Source organism: Xyrauchen texanus, chromosome 9 (genome assembly GCF_025860055.1).
Source record: "Xyrauchen texanus isolate HMW12.3.18 chromosome 9, RBS_HiC_50CHRs, whole genome shotgun sequence".
NCBI lineage: Eukaryota > Metazoa > Chordata > Actinopteri > Cypriniformes > Catostomidae > Xyrauchen > Xyrauchen texanus.
Window position 1 is genome coordinate 33,753,786 of NC_068284.1, and position 24,253 is coordinate 33,778,038.

Consider the following 24,253-nt stretch of genomic DNA (forward strand, 5'->3'; position numbering starts at 1 on the left):
ATTCATTCATTCACAATTATTGTATGGAAAATAATGAAAAAAAAAAAATGGAAAGGTGTCCATAGCTAACATTGTGCTTTTGTGTTGATGACAGAATATTTGTTTTGGGGTTAACTGTCCCTTTAAATCATATGAGTACCATGAATACAAACATTCCTACTATAAAATGGATGGACAGGAAATGATCATTGTAAATTGCACTTGTTAAAAAAATCAAGTAAACTGGTAGCCAATTATTAACATTAAATAATAATTAGGGCTTTTAGTGAGCGGTCTTTAAAAATGTTGACATTTCGGGAAAATGTATAGCTGCACTAGGTTTTATTTCTGAGATTTTTAACATGGACTTTAAAAAAAAAGAAAAGATAAAACAATAACATGCACACAGACACGCACAAATGAGATCCTTGCGAAGATAACATCTGTCCATTTAAAGCACTCTTAAAGGGATAGTTCACCCAAAAATTTCAATTGTAATAATTCACGCCCTCATATTGTTCAATTCCTGTTCATCTTTGACTGGGGATAACATTCTGCATAACATCTCTTTGAGTTCCACAAAAGAATAAATGTTAAACGACTTTAGAGTGAATAACAGATTTTTTTGCTGTTGTTTTTCTTTGGGTGAATTATTCATTTAATAGCATCCATCATGAACGAAAGTAGGCTAATGTTGGATGACACACAGCCCAATGTTGTGTTTGTGTGGGTCTTTATGGCTTCGGGTCGAGCAGAAAGCCCACTTTCAAAGGCTTTAAACTAATTTTGTCACTTTCCCTCTTTGAAAAGCAAGTGCACTGTGATGTTTGTACAGCTGTGACGGATTTAAAAATGAACAAGAAATGAGCATCCTTCCAGTCTTTTGTCTTTAAATTGTAGCTGCATCTTTAAGATGTGAAACTTCCTTTTGGTCAATTGGAGGAGGGTCCTCACACTGATTTGTTGTTTCGGAGTCCTGTGGTTCTGGATTGGATTGGGGTTCAGCTATGGAATCTCCAGGGGTTTGGGTGCAGATCATTTGTTCCATCACAATAGGAGGAGGCTGAATAAGAAATAAGAGAAATGTGATGAATAAAGGAGTAAATCTAATATTACTATGCATATGATACAAAGTATACTCATATTATACACTGACATACACCGATCAGCCACAACATTATAACCACCTGCCTAATATTGTGTAGCTCCTCCCTCGTGCCAGCAAAATGGCACAAACACTTTTTCACCACAATTGTACAGAGCGGTTATCAGAGTTTGTAGACTGTCAGTTTGAACTAGTCTGGCAATTCTCTGTTGACCTCTTTCATCAACAAGACATTTTTGTCCACAGAACTGCCACTCACTTTATGTTTTTTGTTTTTGGCATCATTCTGAGTTAATTCTAGAAACTGTTGTGTGAAAATCCCAGAAGATCATCAGTTACAGAAAAAGCCCGTCTGAAACCAACAATCATCCATGCGATTATCCAATCAGCCAATCGTGTGGAAGCAGTGCAGTGCATAAAATCATGCAGATATGGGTCATGAGCATCAGTTAATGTTCACATCAACCATCAGAAAGGGGGGGGGGGGGAAATGTGATCCCAGTGATTTCGACTGTGGCATGACTGTTGGTGCCAGACAGGCTGGTCTGAGTATTTCTGTAACTGCTGATCTCCTGGGATTTTCATGCACAACAGTCTCTAGAATTTACTCAGAATGATGCCAAAAAAAAATTCAGGTCAAAAACAAAAGAATGTGAAAGTGAAATTTGGTCGTAAAACAATGACTTGAATATTGATCTGTTTATCACCCACACTTACCATGTCGCTTCTGAAGATACAGATTTAACCACTGGAGTTTAATGGATTACTTTTATGCTGCCTTTGTGCTTTTTGGAGCTTTAAAATTGTGGTACCCATTTGCTTCAATTGTGAAGACCAACAGAGCAGAGATATTCTTCCAAAAATCTTAATTTGTGTTCAGCAGAAGAAATAAAAAAGTCACATACATCTGGGATGGCATTAGGGGGAGTGAATGAGAGAATTTTTATTTACTGGTGAACCATTTAAAAGAGGTTTAATTATCTAAAGCAGTGATTTGCAACATTCTCGGATCAGATTATGGCTGAAACAATTGTCAACAAACATTTTCGTTGTCGAATAGTCGTTTGATTTAATTTAACATAACATGAGATAACATTAAACTCTAATGATGACGCACGAGAGCAGCCTGACTGAGGAGAGGAAGAATTACACAGCTCACAGTCCAGATGCACTCTAAACTTACCAAACAGCTTCATCTGATGTCGATTGCAAAGTATGAGGGAATCGCTTAATGCAGCTAGATTATAATATGATGACTGGTGACTTATTGAATCATAAAATGTGTCACTGTTTCTTATTGTGAATAAAATTGCAAATACGCAGCTTTATTAATAAGAGTTTTTTTTTTGTGAACAGAAAGGTGAGACCATTGTACACTGCAACAAAATACGTTTTTGATTTGTTTTTGTTTAGGCTTGTTTTCCGAAATAAATATCTAAAACTCTTTTAAAACAACGTACATTTTCTTTAGCAGCTATACTGCAGAAGAAAAAATATACTTGCTTTTAGAGAATAGATCTTGAATACAAGTTTATTTTGTCTTTACTGCACTCGCAGAAGTATAACCAAGTGAAAAAATACACTTATATTTAAGATACATTCTCTTAAAGCAAGTCTAAATATCTTATATTTTGCTTCTCAATTAAATAAATCTTGTTTTAAGGATTTTTAGATACTTTTAAATGGAAAACAAGACAAAAACACTTGATAATAAAACAATTTTTTCCCTTTTCATCTCTGACCTGCTCAAAGGAAATCACCATAAATTAACTAAGGACCAACAAATCTCTAGGATGATTATCTGTTTAAAAGCATGACAACTGTTACCTAAAGAACTGAGGAAATTAAACTTAAGCCCTCTTGTAGCACACACAGATTTTTTTACCAGACCTAAAGGATAGAATTGGTGTGTATCAACTAAAATATTTGTTTTAACTTAAATGTATTACAGTCTGTAAGACATTAAAACGTTACTTTGGTTTTAAATCAGTCAAAATTGGCAAAAAAAAAAAATATTTACATTTTTGGGCAAGTCTATATAAAAAACCCTGGACAGTCTTTTGAAATCGTGAATCCCGTGTGTCTAAATGTTCTGGGAGGGGGAAAATGCTGCTTTTTGAATTTACACATATCCACTCTCTTAACCCTCTACATATACATGGTCTATATCCATGCTGGAAGCAGATAGATTGTGAGCAGATTTTCCCATATCTCTTGGATGTTTGCTGCATGTGTGAAGAGGAGTGGGGTGGGGGCGGGGCGGGCCGTGAGTGCGCACGCCCGGCCCCCAATCAGGCTAATCAGTTGAGGAGAGGGATAAAGCCAAGCCGGATGTGGCAGTTTACAGCCAACACACTGCTTTTGTGTTCCATGAAAGAAATAAAGTCAAACTTGTTTGTAACAGCATGAGAATGAGTGAATGGCGACTTTTCATTTCTGGGTGAACCTTCAAATTTATGTTATGGCTGAAAACACTGAACCTATCCTTTAGAAGAAAACACCCACAGTAAAAATGAGAGCAAAATAAGAGCGGGGGGAAAAAAACACGTGGGTGGTTTTACTCAACTGTAAGTTTAGTAACTGTATATAACCCTAGAACTTTTCCAACCGAAGGCACTCATATCAAACTGGTATTCACCACAAATCCACTTCCTGTCCAGAACAAAGGCAACTCCTTGCGCCACAGTGCCACCGCAAGGCTGGTGAGGAGCGTGCAAGGCACCAGGTATAATAGGGCAGGCTGACCCATCTCCATCAGAGCCAGAGCCACAAATGTGATGAGCAGGCCGATGCCATAGCCTAAACAAAGAAAGATCACTGGTCAGGGTCACAATATTTAAATGATAAGCACTATTTACTCTTTTCAAACTATGCACTTGGAAAGCGAGATATAAAATTAAAGGGATAGTTCACCCAAATATGAAATTCATGCAATTTTTTCTCCTGCAGAACACACACAAAAGATATTTAGAAGAATATCAGATCTGTAGTTCCATACAATGCAAATGTACAGTGAGGAAAATAAGTATTTGAACACCCTGCTATTTTGCAAGTTCTCCCACTTAGAAATCATGGAGGGGTCTGAAATTGTCATCGTAGGTGCATGTCCACTGTGAGAGACATAATCTAAAAAAAAAATCCAGAAATCACAATGTATGATTTTTTAACTATTTATTTGTATGATACAGCTGCAAATAAGTATTTGAACACCTGAGAAAATCAATGTTAATATTTGGTACAGTAGCCTTTGTTTGCAATTACAGAGGTCAAACCTTTCCTGTAGTTTTTCACCAGGTTTGCACACACTGCAGGAGGGATTTTGGCCCACTCCTCCACACAGATCTTCTCTAGATCAGTCAGGTTTCTGGGCTGTCGCTGAGAAACACGGAGTTTGAGCTCCCTCCAAAGATTCTCTATTGGGTATAGGTCTGGAGACTGGCTAGGCCACGCCAGAACCTTGATATGCTTCTTACAGAGCCACTCCTTGGTTATCCTGGCTGTGTGCTTCGGGTCATTGTCATGTTGGAAGACCCAGCCTCGACCCATCTTCAATGCTCTAACTGAGGGAAGGAGGTTGTTCCCCAAAATCTCGCAATACATGGCCCCGGTCATCCTCTCCTTAATACAGTGCAGTCAGCCCTGTCCCATGTGCAGAAAAACACCCCCAAAGCATGATGCTACCACCCCCATGCTTCACAGTAGGGATGGTGTTCTTGGGATGGTACTCATCATTCTTCTTCCTTCAAACACGGTTAGTGGAATTATGACCAAAAAGTTCTATTTTGGTCTCATCTGACCACATGACTTTCTCCCATGACTCCTCTGGATCATCCAAATGGTCACTGGCAAACTTAAGACGGGCCTTGACATGTGCTGGTTTAAGCAGGGGAACCTTCCGTGCCATGCATGATTTCAAACCATGACGTCTTAGTGTATTACCAACAGTAAACTTGGAAACGGTGGTCCCAGCTCTTTTCAGGTCATTGACCAGCTCCTCCCATGTAGTTCTGGGCTGATTTCTCACCTTTCTTAGGATCATTGAGACCACACGAGGTGAGATCTTGCATGGAGCCCCAGTCCGAGGGAGATTGACAGTCATGTTTAGCTTCTTCCATTTTCTAATGATTGTTCCAACAGTGGACCTTTTTTCACCAAGCTGCTTGGCAATTTCCCCGTAGCCCTTTCCAGCCTTGTGGAGGTGTACAATTTTGTCTCTAGTGTCTTTGGACAGCTCTTTGGTCTTGGCCATGTTAGTAGTTGGATTCTTACTGATTGTATGGGGTGGACAGGTGTCTTTATGCACCTAATGACCTCAAATAGGTGCATCTAATTTAGGATAATAAATGGAGTGGAGGTGGACATTTTAAAGGCAGACTAACAGGTCTTTGAGGGTCAGAATTCTAGCTGATAGACAGGTGTTCAAATACTTATTTGCAGCTGTATCATACAAATAAATAGATAAAAAATCATACATTGTGATTTCTGGATTTTTTTTTTTAGATTATGTCTCTCACAGTGGACATGCACCTACGATGACAATTTTAGACCCCTCCATGTTTTCTAAGTGGGAGAACTTGCAAAATAGCAGGGTGTTCAAATACTTATTTTCCTCACTGTAGGTGACCAACATTTTGAAGCTCCAAAAAGCACATAAAGGCAGCATAAAAGTAATACATAAGACTCACTTGGTTAAACCCATGTGTGGTTTAGAAACAGACAAGTCCCTTTTTAACAATGAAATCTCCCAGCCCAGTAGGTGGCGATATGCACAAAATTTGAAAGTGCAATTGGAGACCGATAGTAAAAAAGGACTTTTTTTTCCATTTCTCACCCACATCCAGGGATAAATTAACCACTTGGCCGACTAGGCTGTTGCCTAGGGGCATCTAAACCCAAAGGGCCCAGAGCTCCAAATCAATTATTTATTTATTTTGAGATGCCTATTATAAATCCACATAAATGTCAGCCTTATGTGAAATACCATTTGAATGGCTGAATGCATGCTGGACGACAGCATCACGAGCACATTCACTCGAATGTGTGCTCAGGGAAGACATTTATTTGAAGGACTTCAGAGAACAACGCCTGATTTACAAAATGCTTCCAAACACAAAGGTGAAGTTTACACTGGCTGTGTACAAAGCTGATAGTTTAAATTTACATTTACATTTATGCATTTGGCAGACACTTTTATCCAAAGCGACTTAAAGTGCACTTATTACAGGGACAATCCCCCGGAGCAACCTGGAGTTATGTGTCTTGCTCAAGGACACACTGGTGGTGACTGTGGGGCTCGAACCAGCAACCTTCTGATTAACAGTTATGCGCTTTAGCCCACTATGCCACCACTACTTCAAATAAGGGACAGAATTCATGCAACAGTGTAGAGAACTTTAAAATGTTTAAGTCCTGCATGCATTTTATGTTTAATGATAAAGAGAAAGGTGCTTTAATATTCTAAATATGTGCATAGTAACCTTTTGTAATATTTGGTTAACTGTGAGAGTTTCAAACGGTTATTCTGTTATTTGTCAGGAGTCAGGACTTGGGAATAAAGAACGTTTATTGCCATGGATGCGTTAAACACAAACTCAGATCGCAGGGAATAAAGTGCACAGTGAGCTATGAGCCTAAATAACATAATACATAGATCTTCAAATGATAAAGTCACATTAAAGTCGAACAAGAATAATCTCGGTCACTGACTGTAACATAGTAGGCCTATTCTTAATGTATTGAATATGGGTAATTCTACCTAGGCAGGTTCACTTTCCATGAGGCAGCGAATGCTATGGATTAAATGACTTCTTCGGGATGCTTTGATTTATAAATGATGATTCAGCATTTAACTGGTTTAATTATTGTCTGCACACCAGAGCAAAAGGGGGGAAAACATTGGTTCACCAATTATAAAGTGCTGAAACTTTGCCAGGTGAAAAACAATCTGGAATCATGTGTAACAATCACATGAAGTCCTCTTTGCAACCTGAACTTCATCAGAATGTCGATTTGTGACACCAGCGCTGAAAAAGTTTGATGCAGCTCAACAAATGTTGAAACAGAACACAGATATTTCCAGATGCATTAATAATTATTGAAATTATTTTTAAGTTAACAGTGTCTAAAAAATCTGATGGTCTTGCACAACGACTTGTAAAATAGAACGCAGGTGTCTTGAGATGCGTTTAATTATTAAAGTTCTTTTAAAATTTACAGCGAGTTGTGGCACAACGATCAAAGATGTCCATCCAGTGAGTGTTTGCATGGCCTCGACGCACGTGTGAACATCCCATAAATAGCCTTACTTGAAAATCTGACCCGAACCTGGCTCAAAACCTGTAGGTTTGTCAGATACCGTCGGACTCTGAACGGGTTGAAGACCTCTAAACACGTGCAGAATAAACGAATAGTGATTTTGGTATTTGAATACCGAACACATACCTATTAATAATAACTCGTGATTTTTTATCGGTTCATAATAAAAAAGTACATATAACTGGCTGTGTAAGACATTGCTCCAAACTTTTCATCAGTCAATTTGAAAATTCCAACCAAATCTGACAAGCGTCCTGTAGAGCATAAAAGTGAACGTAGTCACGTGACACGTCATGGGGGGCCTCCATGGTGTACCGACCCATGAGCTTCTCAGTTCTTAATCCGTCCTTGCCCACACATATCATATCACTTCTGAAGACATTGATTTAACCACTGGAGTTGTTTGGGTTACATTTATACTGCCTTTGTGCTTTTTTAGCTTCTGAATTTTGGCACTTGCCTTTTATGGACCTACAGAGCCGAGATATTCTTCAAAAAATCTTAGTTTGTGTTCAGCAGAAGAAATAAAGTCATCTGAGATGGCATGAGGGTAAATTATGAGAATGTTCTTTATTGGGTGAACTATCCCTTTAAAGCAAGGTACCACATAAAATAAAACTGAAGATTGCATTCGTAACGATGAACAATAATCCCAAGACTAATAAATGCTTTAAAAAAAAATATTCCTTGTTACTTCATTATACCCAATGCATTAACTAATGTTAATAAACAAAACCTTACTGTAAAGTGTAACCAGATCTAGTTTATGGAGTATGTTAGCCACATATCTGAATCTAAAGGTAGTCCAAGTCTTACCAATAGTGCAGGCCAGGAAGTATATTCGAGAAGTCTGCATGAGAATGTCAAATCTGTGGCAATATGCTACAAGCAGACCTGAGAAAATAAAATAAATATGAAGGAATGGTTGTTATATCATATTACAATGAAGAACAAGATGACCAGGAAGAAGGAAAAACAACAATGATGATGATGATGGTGAAGTCTGATTTCAACAATGTTTCTTCGATTGTTCCAGAGAACATTAAAGTTTTATTTTCAATTTGGACAAGCAGAGTCTGAATTACATTGTCCTATTCTTTCCACAAACCCTGGAAATAATCTGTTTTTCATCACGCAACAACAAGAGACATTACCTGGTACCAAGATATCCCCAAAGCCCAGTAGAGAGAAGGGCCTGTCACACAGGACCAGAGGAGAGGAGTTTAACCGGGGAACTTTTAGCACCATTGGAAGCTAACAAACACATAATGCACAGTTGTGAAAACTCGTAAAAATATTTTGAAATATTCTCAGTTCAAAAAGACAGATTTAAAGAAAAGTACCTTCTCATGTGAAAAGGAATTAGAGGGTCCAGTTGCCACCTCTACCATGATACTTTCACCACTCTGCACAAATATAATAAAAACACACACAAATGTTTAAAGTCAACACCAAACAGCGTTCACAAACCATCTCACTTCTGTATTGTGACGTATTTCTTAGCTAAACAGGATTCAATGAGAAGAGATAGAGAGCAGAACTTGATTTGATCAATTGAGAATTGACTGGACCGTGAAAAGTCTCTATATGACAGGTGGCGGTAAGAGGCAGAGGGGTTAAAAGCAAGCCAAAAATGATAGTCATTTTAAAGGAGTAAGTTATTACATTTTAATGAAAGTTTACAAAGATAAAGTTTTTTTTGTCTGTAATAACATGAACCGTTCACAAAAAGACCAAATTAAGAAATTAAACAATTAAATAAGATCCATTTTAATTTCATGTTGACTTGAATTAGAATAGACTTATTCATTGTTTATTGATCTACGTAAAATAAAAAGAACGAGAAAGACTCATACCTCAGTTAAGAGTGGCGTTATAAAAACAAAAAACACATCATACACAAACAGGATGACCAGCAGTAGAGAGCAGGCCTATGAAGAGAAGAATAGTGGATTGAATATCAGTACTTCCACAGAAGGATGTCATTGGTAATACCAGAATACCATGTCCTGTACCAGAATCAATGCAACATTAAAGGGATAATTTACCCCAAAATTAAAATTCTCTCTTTACTCAACCTCATGCCTATATGACTTTCTTCTGCTGAACACAAATTAAGATTTTTAGAGGAATATTTCAGCTCTGTAGGTCCATACAATGCAATTGAATGGTGGCCAGACCTTTCAAGCTCCAAAAATCACTTTAAGGCAGCATAAAAGTAATCCATATGACTCCAGTTGTTAAATCCATGTCTTCAGAAGTGATATGATAGATGTGGGTGAGAAACAGGTCAATATATAAATCCTTTTTTACTATAAATCTCCACTTTCACGTTCTGAAAGTAAAAGTGTAGATTTATTAGTAAAAAAGGATTGAAATATGGATCTGTTTCTCTCCCAGTGATCGCATCACTTCAGAAGACATATATTAAACCACTGGCATTGTTTGGGTTACTTTGCTGCCTTTGTGATTTTTGGAGCTTCAAAAAGTCTGGTCACCATTCGCTTGCATTGTACGGAACTACATAGCTGAAATATTCGTCATAAACTCTTTGTGTCAGCAGAAGAAAGAAATTCATACACATCTGGGATGGCATGAGGGTGAGTAAATGATGATAGAAACTTCATTTTTGGGAGCAAAAATGAACACTATCCCTTTAAATTGCATCCACAGGCAGCATTCTCACTCACCTTGAAAGTGGGCAGTCTGATTGTTTTCAGCATGTAGAGGCAAAATGCGATGCCTAATGCATCTTGAAGCACCCACGCCCACCTAGAGAACATTATTTTGACAGAAGATACTGTGATGCTGCTAAAAGGGTCACACAAATAAGCGGCAAAAGGTTTTAAATATGCTTACTGGTCTTCATTGCGGAAAACTCCCCAGGTGACACTAACTCCTATACAGAAGGCTGAAAGGAGCAGCATGCGCACCTGTGGCCGCTTATGGCAGTACGGCAGGTTATTCTCGGGTATCCTATCAAAATTCAGACATGAACACAAGGCATTTCCATCAATACAATTCTAAAAGGTAAGAATCTTGTCTTTATACTTCACATCTCTAACCTGCATTTCCCGAAGGGTATTCTTCGTACAAAAGGCCAAAGACAGCTGTACAGACCGACGGCCGATGCCAAACAGAATGTCGCTATGGACATATACACTGCCGGGGAAGGACAAGAGAGAGAAAATCATCAAGTTCAGCCAAGGAACACACAGTTGAACGACAGCAAGATTTGAATATTTTATTTACCCAAGTGATCATAGAAGAAATACAAGAGCACCAGCATAGTGCAGCACATGACCACAAATACACAAATCATGATGGGAGTGACATCAACGGTCTCCTCATCTTGTTTCTCGGCACCGTCATCTCTTTTGTGCTTCATGTAACGTCTGCAAACAAACACAGATAATTAGTCAAACTACTGTAGTTTTTCCCCAGATGTAGGTAAAGTTGACTAAATTCTGCATTACTTTTCTTAAAGTTGCTTGCTGCAAGCTTTATTACTTACCTGGTTAACTCCCAACCTGTTTGAAAATTCTGTCATTAATTCCCCACGCTTATGTTGCTCCAAAACCCATATGACTTACTCTGTTCTAAGGCTGGGTATTGATACAGATTTCCCAATTTGATTCCAATTCACAAGCTCTTGATTCGATTCAATTCCAATATCGATTCATACAAGTCCATTTTGCTTAAATACGAAATAAATTCTCTCTCAGCAAATGCTCTTAATTTTAAAAGGAAACTTCTAGGTGCAATATGAAAATATAAATATTTTAAATTATATTTCATTATTAGTTTTTCATCAATCTGATCACATTCAAGCTTTTGAATAGTGTTCAAATTTAGTCCATTCCATCAAAGTCTTGAAAATGCATATATGTTTTTGTTACATGTTCATGGTTTACTTTCAGAATTTGTTCTATTTACAAGTATTTAACATTGATATGTAGAACACATGCTAAAATGGTTCTGTCTCTTTAAGACCAGCTCTAGAGAAGAAATGTAAGATTTCTTTAGTGCATCCATGTGTGATTAGAATTACATTTTTATTTTTTACTGTTTTTAATCAAAGAGTATTAAAAGAGACATTATTCAATAACAAATGGATCCGTGGATTTCATTTTTGGACACACAGAGCGAAACAAACCAAACTTTTACTTTCAACACGAAGTGAAAGTATCTTTAGTAACTTTAAGTAACTTTTTTGCCTCTATATTACTCAATCACTGGTGAGTGAAATCTGAACATTTACCAGCCAGTGGTATTTTAAGTCGCATCGCAGGGGATTTGGTCACACATGTGAGTGATTACTCACATAGTGAAAGATCAATCTTTGGATTTAAGAAATCAATATCAATATTTTTATCCATCCCAACTCACTTTCATTTCCTTTTGTGTTCCACAGAAAAAAGATAAAGTCATACAGGTTTGGAACAACTTGAGGGTGAGTAAATGATGAAAGAATTTTTAACTATCGCTTTAAGGGCACAATATTACAAACGTAATCACTTTTTAAAGTCCCTGCTGCCAGCCCAGTATCCTCCAACAGCCACTGTGCCCACAGCCATCAGGAAGATGATCACCATGTTGTAATCTACCACTGGTTCATTGGGTGCATACATGGCTACCTGCCTGTCCTCTCCAAATATCTGGAAATAAAGACGGAGAGATGCCTTTATAACTAAGCTCCACAGGGATGAGACTAAACAGAAACAGCTCCAGTGACCTTCTGTGAAACTATACCTTCATGATATCCAGCATGTCTTTATAGCCGAGCAGAGCCACTGGGATGCTTATCTCCTCATACTGGGACTTGTTGCCCGAGGGCGGTGTCTGCATATGATTTAAAACAGAATGCATCAAAACTCATTAATACATGCAAACAATCATGGCTCAGTTAGTGGTAATTAAATGTCTTACAAGTCTATCTTTGCTGACGATCAGTAGTCCCTTGGCACCATTGATCTGCGCCAATCTTACTTTCTCATAGAAAGTGCAATTTCCTCTCATCACCATTAGGACACTGTTTGGGAAGCCACCCTCAGGTACATCCGAGGGGGAGCACAGCACAGAGGTGGTGAGATCATAGATCTGCAGCCGCACCTGAAAAACAAACAACCAGTTCGGAAGTTATACTGTAGAAGTATGAGTAGCAGCATCATGGCACTAAATCGTATATTGCTGTTTACTGCCCTGGATGAGATTACATAATTTTCATACTTTTTTTGGAGGATTGCAATTGCACATTACCTAGAACTGTCTTCATTTCTAAGACGGCTTTACAAATGGCGACAAATACGTAAGAGATTTGTTAAACATTTACTGTCAATCAAAAGTTGTATGACTGACTTTCTTCTGTGAAACACAAATGGAAATGTTAGGCAGAATGTTAGAGACTGACACTCTCAGTCATATTCACTTTCATTTAATTATTTTTCTTTACACCACAAGTGAATGGTGACTGAGATGGAACCTTCTGCCTAATATCTCCTTTTGTGTCCTGAAAGTCATATGGGTTTGGAACAACATAAGTAAATGATGAAAGAAAGTTCACAAAAAAAGAAAAGAACAATCTTGATGGTCCAGTAAAATTTCAGATAGAGCAGGGGGTTTTGTTGGACATGAGGCTAGACTTCACTATCATGCAATTGTTACAATTGAAAGGCAACAGGAAAAAAATCTAAAATAGAAAACAGGAAAGGTTTACTTTATATCAAATGTAAATTGCTACTAACTGCTTTACTGAGGTCTTGAGGTAGTCGAGCCCACTGGGAGTTGAAGAAGATGCAGTAATCTTTGCCTTTGTTTCCCCAGTCACTGAAATGTGCCATGCCATATTCACCTAAAACCTGTAAAACAGAGAGGACACAGCTCTGGTTTCTGTAGGCGAGATTAGTGCATTTCCATTCTGGTCTGCAAGAATGGAAACCTTGACAGTTACAGGTGACAGACAGGTTACTATATGCAAAGGTTTTCTTTTGTGTTCCATGGAAAGAAGAAAATAATTTGGGGTTGAAACAAGAGGAAAGTAAATTATGAAAGAATTACAATTTTTGGGTGACCTATCTGGATAGTTGAATTCAGCACTGTATGCCCTTTTAAATGCAAGTAAGTGGTGACCAGAACTTTTGAAGCTCCAAAAAGCATGTAAAGAAATCCATACAACGCCAGTGGTTTAATACATGTCTTCTGAACCGATGCAATCACTTTGGGTGAGAAACAGATCAATATTTCAATCCTTTTTTATTATCCGATCACTTATCACTGTTCCTATTCCCCAAATACACCCCCATCATCAAACGTGTGAAACCCACAGTGAAGAAAGTAAAAGTGTGGCTGGAAGGAGCAGACTCTTCACTACAGCATGAGTTCCAGAACACAGACTGGAATGTGTTTGCTACTCAGGCCAACCTGGACTCCCACACCGACATTAACAGCTACGCAAATTCTGTTCTGCAACACATCAACAGGTGTGTCGACATGGTAACCACCCATAAAACAATTAAAACATACCTCAATCAGAAACCCTGGATGAACAAGGAAGTCTGACTCCTACTGAAGGCACGTGATGCTGCTTTCAGATCTGGTGACCGGGAAGCCTACACTTTATCCAGGGCCAATCTGAAGAGGGGAATTAAAGCAGCCAAATACAACTACAAACTGCAGATTGAGGACAATTTTATGAACAATGACCCCCAACGTATGTGGACAGGCATCCATGAACTCACAAACTACAAACCAGTGAACAGCACCCCCTCACAACCAGTAATGCCACCCTCCCAGACAAACTGAACACCTTTTATGCTCGCTTTGATAGTGGAAAAACACAGAACAACACATAAAAGCTGAGCTCCCAGCTGATATTCTGCCACTCACTTTTTCCTCCAGTGATGTGTGCTCCACCCTTGGCAGAGTGTATGCAAATAAATCCGAGTGCTCAGGGCCTGTGCAGAACAGCTGGCTGACGTCTTCACCAACATTTTCAACCTGTCCTTGGCCCAGGCCATTGTCCCAACCTGCTTCAAAACAGCCACCATTGTACCAGTACCAAAGCATGTTGCTGCAGTGGCCCTCAATTACTTCCACCCCGTTGCTCTTACTCCCATCATAGCAAAGTGTTTTGAGAGGCTGGTCCTCTCCCATCTGAAAACATATCTGCCCCCAACACTGGAGCCATATCAGTTCGCCTACAAACCCAACAGGTCAACTGAGGATGCTATCGCCTCAGCTCTTCACCCGCCCTGACTCACTTGGACAAAAATAACATGTGTCTCAGGATGCTATTCATTGATTTCAGTTCTGCCTTCAATACTGTGATCCCATCCAAGCTGATCTCAAAGCTCACTGATCTTGGCATCAGCCCCTCCCTCTGCAACTGGACCTTGGACTTTCTCACTAACAGACCACAGTCTGCAACCACAGATAAGTGACCACAAATCCTCCACTCCCACTTTGAACACTGGTGCACCTCAGGGCTGTGTACTGAGTCCAATCCTCTACTCCCTCTTAACCCTCGTCTGCATACCAGAGCATGGCTCCAACTCCATAATCAAGTTTGCAGATGACACCACGGTGGTAGGCCTGATCAGCGGCGATGATGAGACGGCCTACAGGCAAGAGGTACAGCACCTGGTAGCATGGTGTGCCAACAACAATCTCACACTCAACACCCAGAAGACCAAGGAACTGATTGTGGACTACCGGCAGACTAGGAAAGGACACACACACTCCCATCTACATTGATGGGGACGAAGTGGAGCGTGTGACGAGCTTAAAGTTCTATTAAAGTATTCAAGTACTCTATTCATTTATATGTATTATTTTTTTTTCTCCACACATTCCCTTGCACATTTCTTCTAGCTCCTGATGCTGCTTGCACTGTTACGGTCACCGGCCATATACATATATTTACACATTTATATATTTATACCTCATTCTGTACAATGCACCTTCAGTTTATGCTTCTTCATTTGCATCTTGTACTGTATTATAGACATTTGCATTGAGCTGGTCTCTTCTTCTCTACATCATAACTAAAGCACTCAAAAAAAAAAACCATATTGTATATACTTACACATACACATATATATACATATATATATACATATACACACACACACACACACACACACACACACACACACACACACACACACATTGCTATTTGCACTTCTGGTTAAATGTTAACTGCATTTCATTGGCTCTGTACTTTTAGCACAATGACAATAAAGTTGAATCTAATCTAATTATAAATCTCCACTTTTACTTTCAGAATGTAAAAGTGAAGGTGGAGACTTATAGTAAAAGAATACTTAAATATTGATCCGTTTCTCACCCACACCTATATCACTTCTGACAGGATAGACTTAACCACAGGAGTCATAGGATTACTTTTATGCTGCTGTTACGAGATTTTCGGAACTTGAAACGTCTGGTTAATTTGTATCAAAAGGACCAACAGAGCTGAAATGTTTTTCTACAAGTCTTAATGTTCAGCAGAAGAAACTCATACACCATGATAGTGAGTAACTTATGGGAGAATTTTCTTTTTTTGGGTGAACTATCCCTTAAATATAATATAATATAATATTTTATTTTTAACTTTAATATTTATTCAGAATAATTCAATAATTAATTCCAACAGTGCATGGTAATTAACCAGGGTCAAAAATGCCACCAAAAGTGACTTAAATGTCCCAGATATTTGTATAAGGGGGCAAAAATGCTCCTTTAGTGAATTCTTAGGTTTGTTTGCTTGATGTTTATAATATTTGGTACATTTTATGGTATTGTTTTCTAGGCCTAGGGCTGAACTTGTAAATTCTTTACATCTACTTTTTGATGTCGATTTTATTTTATAAGTAACATCCATAATTGTTCCAATAGATTAAATGAATTGATAAATTACTCAAAATATGCGATCTTAAAAAGGAAAAATGCCCCTGAAAATATATATTCTATTAGGCACATTTCTGACACTGGCGTGAATGGTGAAAAATACACATTGCCTCACTCTCACAAATATATAAGTAAACAAACAACAGTCCCGTCTAATTTTGTGCTAAATAAGATGTCTCAAATGTAATTCAGTATAAAGCCTTCTAATGTAATAGTGGTCTTATCTCACTCGTTTGAACAGTGTTGTTTGTTTTACTCGTAATGACTACACAAGTGTAATGTTGTCAACAGGAGTGCTCGAGGCCCCAAATATGCACGAGCACATACTGGACTCCACCGACAACGTTAAAACGACAACGTTAAAACGAGCTGTTCTGTGTCGGTGTAAATGTTACTACCTGTTTAATCAAAAGAGCTGCCCAAAGGAGACTTGACAAAAATCTCATGATGCCGGATTGTTGTCGTCTCCCCCATCCGGACTGCCTAGCTGTAATGGGTCGTTCATGAACGAATCTTTTATATGACTCGAACGAACGAGTAGACTCAGAGAGTGATTTGTTCATTTTGAACGAATCTTTTATATGACTCGAACGAACGAGTAGACTCAGAGAGTGATTTGTTCATTTTGAACGAATCTTTTATATGACTCGAACGAACGAGTAGTCTCAGAGAGTGATTTTTTTCATTTTGAAGGAATATTTTAGATGACTCGGATGAACGAGTAGACTCAGATAGTGATTTTTTCAATTTGAAGGAATATTTTAGATGACTCGGATGAACGAGTAGACTCAGATAGTGATTTGTTCACTTTGTCGTGTAAACAGAATTGATTATTTCACCTCACGAATGGGTCTTCGTATCGGAGTCTTTCTTTCCTTTAACAAGTGAAAGCTGCATAAGCTCTGTGCTTAAAACAGAATTTATTTAATACTCCCAACCTTCCTTAAATACAAGCGGTTCATTAGGTTATATTTTTGGCCTTGCTGTTACAAAAGAGTTTCTTTTGCATCTTTATCAGAATCAGCTTTATTGCCAAGTATGCTTACACATACAAGGAATTTGTCTTGGTGACAGGAGCTTCCAGTGTACAACAATACAAAAACAGCAGCAAGACATAGGTAATTAAAAACAAAAAGAATAAAAATAAATAATTATACATATACGTACATACACTCACCTTCATACATACACACGTATAGTGCAAATCTATTACAATCTGTTATATAAAGAACAAAAATACAGTATATTATGTACAGAGCAATGTAAGTAATGGCAGAAGTGGATATGTTGGATAATATAAATAGAATTAAACTGTGTATTGCACATAATTATTGCTCAATGGGGCAATTTAATTGTTCATTAGATAGATAGCCTGAGGGAAAAAACTGTTCCTGTGTCTGACGGTTCTGGTGCTCAGAGATCTGAAGCATTGGCCAGATGGAAGTACAACCTTCCTGGCGAAGGAAGTACAACCTCTGCTGGGCCTTTTTCACAATGGAGTCGATGTGTATCTCCCACTTCAGGTCCTGTGAGATGGTAGTGCCCAGGAACCTGAATGACTCCACTGCTGCCACAGTGCGGTTTAGAATGGTGAGGGGGGGACAATGTTGGGCTGTTCCTCCTAAAGTCACATCCCTGGGCGGCAGCAGTGCCGATGGTACACAGGTGGTGGAAGTGAATTCGAAAGAGGATGCAGGAAGTGAAGCCTGCTTTGACTGCACTGATTGGAGTGTTTTTTTTATGTGTGAGGAGATGTAGTTCGTCAGTTTTGTTGGGAAGAGAGCGGAGATTCGCGAGATGGATGCTCGGCAGTGCTGTTTAAACACATCCAGCATTAAAATAGCCTATTTGAAAATAATTCACCATGACAATTTATTATCACTAAATGTTTTGATCACGAACTGCAGAACTATGAAATGTGAGAGAAAAATTAAGGAAAGACCAGTAATTGTCTCTTGTGAACGAATCGCTTGTAGTGATGGGTCGATCGCGAACGAGTCGGCTCTAAGAACCGGCTCTTGTAGTTGAACGTTGGGAACAGGTGTTGTGCCGAAATTTGAGTCCCTGCCAGAACCAATAGGGGCTGGCTGCAGACTACGGGGCGAGTGGAGCTCCATTCAAAAGCGGAAATACGTCACCTCCACTGCGCCGGAGCGCATATATACGTCACCTCTACTGCGGCCTTATACTGTCTGCGACCGAGCGCATATATATATATATATATATATATATATACGTGACCTCACCTAATCTTCACACACAATATCAAAGCAGTATACTAAACTTTTACGAAGTGGAGGTGACGTATTTCCTGTTTGAGAGTGGAGCTCCAATCGCCCACAGTCTGCAGCCAGACCCTTCTCACCAGAATCGGAGTGCCCCTCGCGTGCACGCGCATTACGTCAGTTGACGAGACAGCGGTGCAGCGAGTTTAAAACTCTTCCGTCTAAAAAGCGTTTATAATCAATATTTTTCACACAATTAACCAAAAGGCAACGTAGTAATTTATTATTTAAATGCATGAAAGTGTGAATTAAAAAACATTATGTAAATTAATTTTGATGAAGTAACAACGAAAGCTGAAACTAAGCAGAGGCTTCGACAGTGCAAGCATTACACCATATGTTGCTAGCGTTGCAGTTGTGAATAATCTGTTTGTGTAATGTGCATTGATATATTTTTATTATGTCAAATGTGTACATTATGGAAAAAAGTGTAATATGTATATGATGTGTAAGAGGACTGCACAAGGGAACAAGCATTCAAGGAATTGCACTCCTTTCACAGATAGAACAACCTAATTGAACTGCATTGACATGCTATTCATGTAGATTATGGTGTTATTCTAGTCATTTTATATGTAATATTGACTATATGAACTCTTATCATTGGACCTAAATATGAACATCATACAAATGTATATTAATTAATCTGTAGCTATCATTATGGTTTACACCATAAAAAACATACTACAGTACATTGATGAAATGTGTGTATATACAACAAGACTGTAAATAAGAGAATAAGTAATATATTGTTAAATAGTAAGGCACACAGACAAATCTGACAATTGAAGTGAATATATGAGGGTAAGTTAAATACAGGTGAAACTCGAAAAATTAGAATATCATGCAAAAGTTCATTAATTTCAGTAATTCAACTTAAAGGTGAAACTAATATATTCTCATTACAAGCAAAGTAAGATATTTCAAGCCTTTATTTGATATAATTTTTATGATTATGGCTTACAGCTTATGAAAACCCCAAATTCAGAATCTCAGAAAATTAGAATATTACATGAAATCAATAAAAAAAAGGATTTTAAATACAGAAATGTCGGCCCTCTGAAAAGTATAATCATGCATATGTACTCAGTACTTGGTTTGGGCCCCTTTTGCATTAATTACTGCCTCAGTGCGGCGTGGCATGGATGCTATCAGCCTGTGGCACTGCTGAGGTGTTATGGAAGACCAAGATGCTTCAATAGCGGCCTTCAGCTCTTCTGCATTGTTTGGTCTCATGTCTCTCATCTTTCTCTTAGCAATGCCCCATAGATTCTCTATGGGGTTCAGGTCAGGCGAGTTTGCTGGCCAATCAAGCACAGTAATACCATGGTCACTGAACCAGGTTTTGGTACTTTTGGCCGTGTGGGCAGGTGCCAAGTCCTGCTGGAAAATGAAGTCAGCATCTCCATAAAGCTTGTCTGCTGAAGGAAGCATGAAGTGCTCTAAAATGTCCCGGTAGACGGCTGCGTTGACTCTGGACTTAATAAAGCACAGTGGACCAACACCAGCCGATGACATGGCTCCCCAAACCAACACAGACTGTGGAAACTTCACACTGGACTTCAAGCATCTTGGATTGTGTGCCTCTCCATTCTTCCTCCAGACTCTGGGACCTTGGTTTCCAAATGAGATGCAAAATTTGCTCTCATCAGAAAAGAGGACTTTGGACCACTGAGCAACAGACCAGTTCTTTTTTTCTTTAGCCCAGGTAAGACGTTTGACATTTGAAGCCCATGTCCAGGACCCGCCTGTGTGTGGTGGCTCTTGATGCAGTAACTCCAGCCTCAGTCCACTCCTTGTGAAGCTCCCCACACATTTGAATGGCCTTTTCCTGACAATCCTCTCCAGGCTACGGTCATCCCTGCTGCTTGTGCACCTTTTTCTTCCACACTTTTCCCTTCCACTTAACTTTCTATTAATGTGCTTTGATACAGCACTTTGAGAACATCCAACTTCTTTTGCAATTACCTTTTGAGGCTTTCCCTCCTTGTGGAGGGTGTCAATGATGGTTTTCTGCACAACTGTCAGGTCAGCAGTCTTCCCCATGATTGTGAATTCAACTGAACCAGACTGAGACCATTTAAAGTCTCAGGAACCCTTTGCAGGTGTTTAGCTGATTAGAGTGTGACACTTTGAGCTACAATACTGAACCTTTTCACAATATTCTAATTTTCTGAGATTCTGAATTTGGGGTTTTCATAAGCTGTAAGCCATAATCATCAAAATTATATCAAATAAAGGCTTGAAATATCTTACTTTGCTTGTAATGAGTCTATATAATATATTAGTTTCACCTTTTAAGTTGAATTACTGAAATTAATGAACTTTTGCACGATATTCTAATTTTTCGAGTTTCACCTGTATGTTTCACATTGTAGATTCAAAAGAACTGGCTCATTAGAGTCATTAATTTGGGAATCAGACTACACTGGTCACACTGTATGTTTCACACTGTAGATTCAAAAGAACCGGCTCATTAGAGTCATTCATTTGGGAATCAGACTACACTGGTCACACTGTATGTTTCACATTGTAGATTCAAAAGAACCGGCTCATTAGAGTCATTCATTTGGGAATCAGACTAAACTGGTCACACTGTATGTTTCACACTGTAGATTCAAAAGAACTGGCTCATTAGAGTCATTCATTTGGGAATCAGACAACACTGGTCACACTGTATGTTTCACATTGTAGATTCAAAAGAACCGGCTCATTAGAGTCATTCATTTGGGAATCAGACTAAACTGGTCACACTGTATGTTTCACACTGTAGATTCAAAAGAACTGGCTCATTAGAGTCATTCATTTGGGAATCAGACTACACTGGTCACACTGTATGTTTCACATTGTAGATTCAAAAGAACCGGCTCATTAGAGTCATTCATTTGGGAATCAGACTAAACTGGTCACACTGTATGTTTCACACTGTAGATTCAAAAGAACTGGCTCATTAGAGTCATTCATTTGGGAATCAGACAACACTGGTCACACTGTATGTTTCACATTGTAGATTCAAAAGAACCGGCTCATTAGAGTCATTTGTTTGGGAATCAGTCTACACTGGTCACACTGTATGTTTCACACTGTAGATTCAAAAGAACCGGCTCATTAGAGTCATTTGTTTGGGAATCAGACTACACTGGTCACACTGTATGTTTCACATTGTAGATTCAAAAGAACTGGCTCATTAGAGTCATTTGTTTGGGAATCAGACAACACTGGTCACACTGTATGTTTCACATTGTAGATTCAAAAGAACTGGCTCATTAGAGTCATTAATTTGGGAATCAGACTACACTGGTCACACTGTATGTTTCACACTGTAGATTCAAAAGAACTGGCTCATTAGAGTAATTTGTTTGGGAATCAGTCTACACTGGTCACACTGTATGTTTCACACTGTAGATTCAAAAGAACTGGCTCATTAGAGTCATTAATATTGTAATCAGATTACACTGGTCACACTGTATGTTTCACATTGTAGATTCAAAAGAACCGGCTCATTAGAGTCATTAATTTGGGAATCAGACTACACTGGTCACACTGTATGTTTCACACTGTGGATTCAAAAGAACTGGCTCGTTAGAGTCATTAGTGTTGTAATCAGACTACACTGGTCACACTGTATGTTTCATACTGTAGATTCAAAAGAACTGGCTCATTAGAGTCATTTGTTTGGGAATCAGTCTACACTGGTCACACTGTATGTTTCACACTGTGGATTCAAAAGAACTGGCTCGTTAGAGTCATTAATGTTGTAATCAGACTACACTGGTCACACTGTATGTTTCATACTGTAGATTCAAAAGAACCGGCTCATTAGAGTCATTTGTTTGGGAATCAGTCTACACTGGTAACACATGCTAGCATCGCCTAGCCGAAGTGCTTAAAACATGCTAAAAGCGTACTTAGCATCATGCTAACACATGCTAGCATCGCCTTGCAAAGTGCTAAAACATGCTAAAAACCTGCTAGCATCATGCTTAACACATGCTAGCATTGCCTAGCAAAGTGCTTAAAACATGCTAAAAGCGTCTTAGCATCATGCTTAACACATGCTAGCATCGCCTAGCCGAGTGCTAAAAAATGCTAAAAGCGTGCTAGCATCATGCTAACACATGCTAGCATCGCCTAGCGAAGTGCTAAAAATGCTAAAAGCGTGCTAGCATCATGCTAACACATGCTAGCATCGCCTAGTGAAGTGCTTAAAAATTCTAAAAACGTGCTAGCATCATGCTAACACATGCTAGCATCGCCTAGCGAAGTGCTAAAACATGCTAAAAACGTCCTAGCATCATGCTAACACATGCTAGAATCGCCTAGCGAAGTTTTAAAAAATGCTAAAAACGTGCTAGCATCATGCTAACACATGCTAGCATTGCCTAGCAAAGTGCTAAAACATGCTAAAAACGTGCTAGCATCATGCTAACACATGCTAGCTTCGCCTAGCGAAGTGCTAAAAAATGCTAAAAACGTGCTAGCATCATGCTAACACATGCTAGCATCACCTAGCAAAGTACTAAAAAATGCTAAAAACGTGCTAAAATCTATCTATCTGAGGGTAAATATCTATCTATCTATATCTATCTATCTAAGGGTAAATATCTATCTATCTATCTCTCTATCTATCTATCTGAGTGTCTATCTATCTATCTATCTAGCAACTAAGTTAAACTTTTAACTACTTTAAACTACAAACTACTTTAAACTAATTTAAACTTTAAACTCATTTAAACTATAAACTACTTTAAACTTCAAACTACTTTAAACTATAAACTACTTTAAACTAATTTAAACTATAAACTAATTTAAACTTCAAACTACTTTAAAATTCAAACTAATTTAAACTTTAGACTAATTTAAACTTTAAACTAATTTAAACTATAAACTAATTTAAACTTCAAACTACTTTAAACTTCAAACTTTCTGGTCCAAACTTTCACAAGCCAACTTAAAGTTTGTCTCGACTAACTTTTTCTAGTTGAGTCATTCATACAAAAGATTCCTTCAAAACGCTGAATCGTTCAGTAACTGCGCTGCAGTTGGAACTATTTTCGTCGGCAAAATAGAACAAAAACAGTTGATATTGTTTGTCTAAAATGTTAATAGCTTAATAATACATATTAACTACGCTACTTGATTAATGAACTATAAATTCAATGTAACATTTTCAATCGTGATATTAATATTTAGCAAAAAAGCTCCCTTTGTTGTTTTATTTATAACATATGATTGTTTAACATAACACCACTAACGTTTGATTTTTTACCTCAGTGCATTTCTTCTGTGAGTTTTGTGTGCTGTTTCACTCATTTGTTTTTATTTCTCCACGAATGTATCTCTAAGCCTCAACGCGACATTGTTACCAGAAATACACCCATTATCAACCGCTGTTTAACGTTACATTGAATGTAATAAAATCACAATCATTCTTACGTTTCGGTGCTTCCCTGGTTATTATTTTTTTTGTCACTAAAATTAAGTTACTCGTCCGGTCGGGCAAGTACAACAAAAGTACTTCGACCCCCCTCCCCATCGCGAGCTGCTGCGCCACCCCATAATCCCGCTGACAAGAGTGGAAGACTGCAGGCTGCACCGTCTCTGCTAATTGGTAAGTGCGTTATTCAAGTATCATTTAGGAAGTACATTATAAAAGTAAGTG

The 24,253-nt window shown here is 38.4% G+C and overlaps 1 protein-coding gene across 1 annotated transcript; it reads right to left on the reverse strand.

Moving 5' to 3' along the window:
• Nucleotides 1-902: 902 nt before the first annotated feature.
• Nucleotides 903-16,831, reverse strand: LOC127649509 (signal peptide peptidase-like 2B). Its single transcript, XM_052134650.1, has 15 exons — nucleotides 16,705-16,831; nucleotides 13,144-13,257; nucleotides 12,329-12,511; nucleotides 12,152-12,241; nucleotides 11,918-12,057; nucleotides 10,652-10,794; nucleotides 10,465-10,561; nucleotides 10,259-10,375; nucleotides 10,090-10,171; nucleotides 9,256-9,330; nucleotides 8,743-8,805; nucleotides 8,554-8,653; nucleotides 8,216-8,293; nucleotides 3,651-3,883; nucleotides 903-1,042 (listed from the first exon to the last, which is right to left on the reverse strand). The coding sequence occupies exons 1-14, from the start codon at nucleotides 16,750-16,752 to the stop codon at nucleotides 3,702-3,704; spliced, it is 1,512 nt and encodes a 503-aa protein (XP_051990610.1). The 5' UTR covers nucleotides 16,753-16,831; the 3' UTR covers nucleotides 903-1,042; nucleotides 3,651-3,701.
• Nucleotides 16,832-24,253: the final 7,422 nt, after the last annotated feature.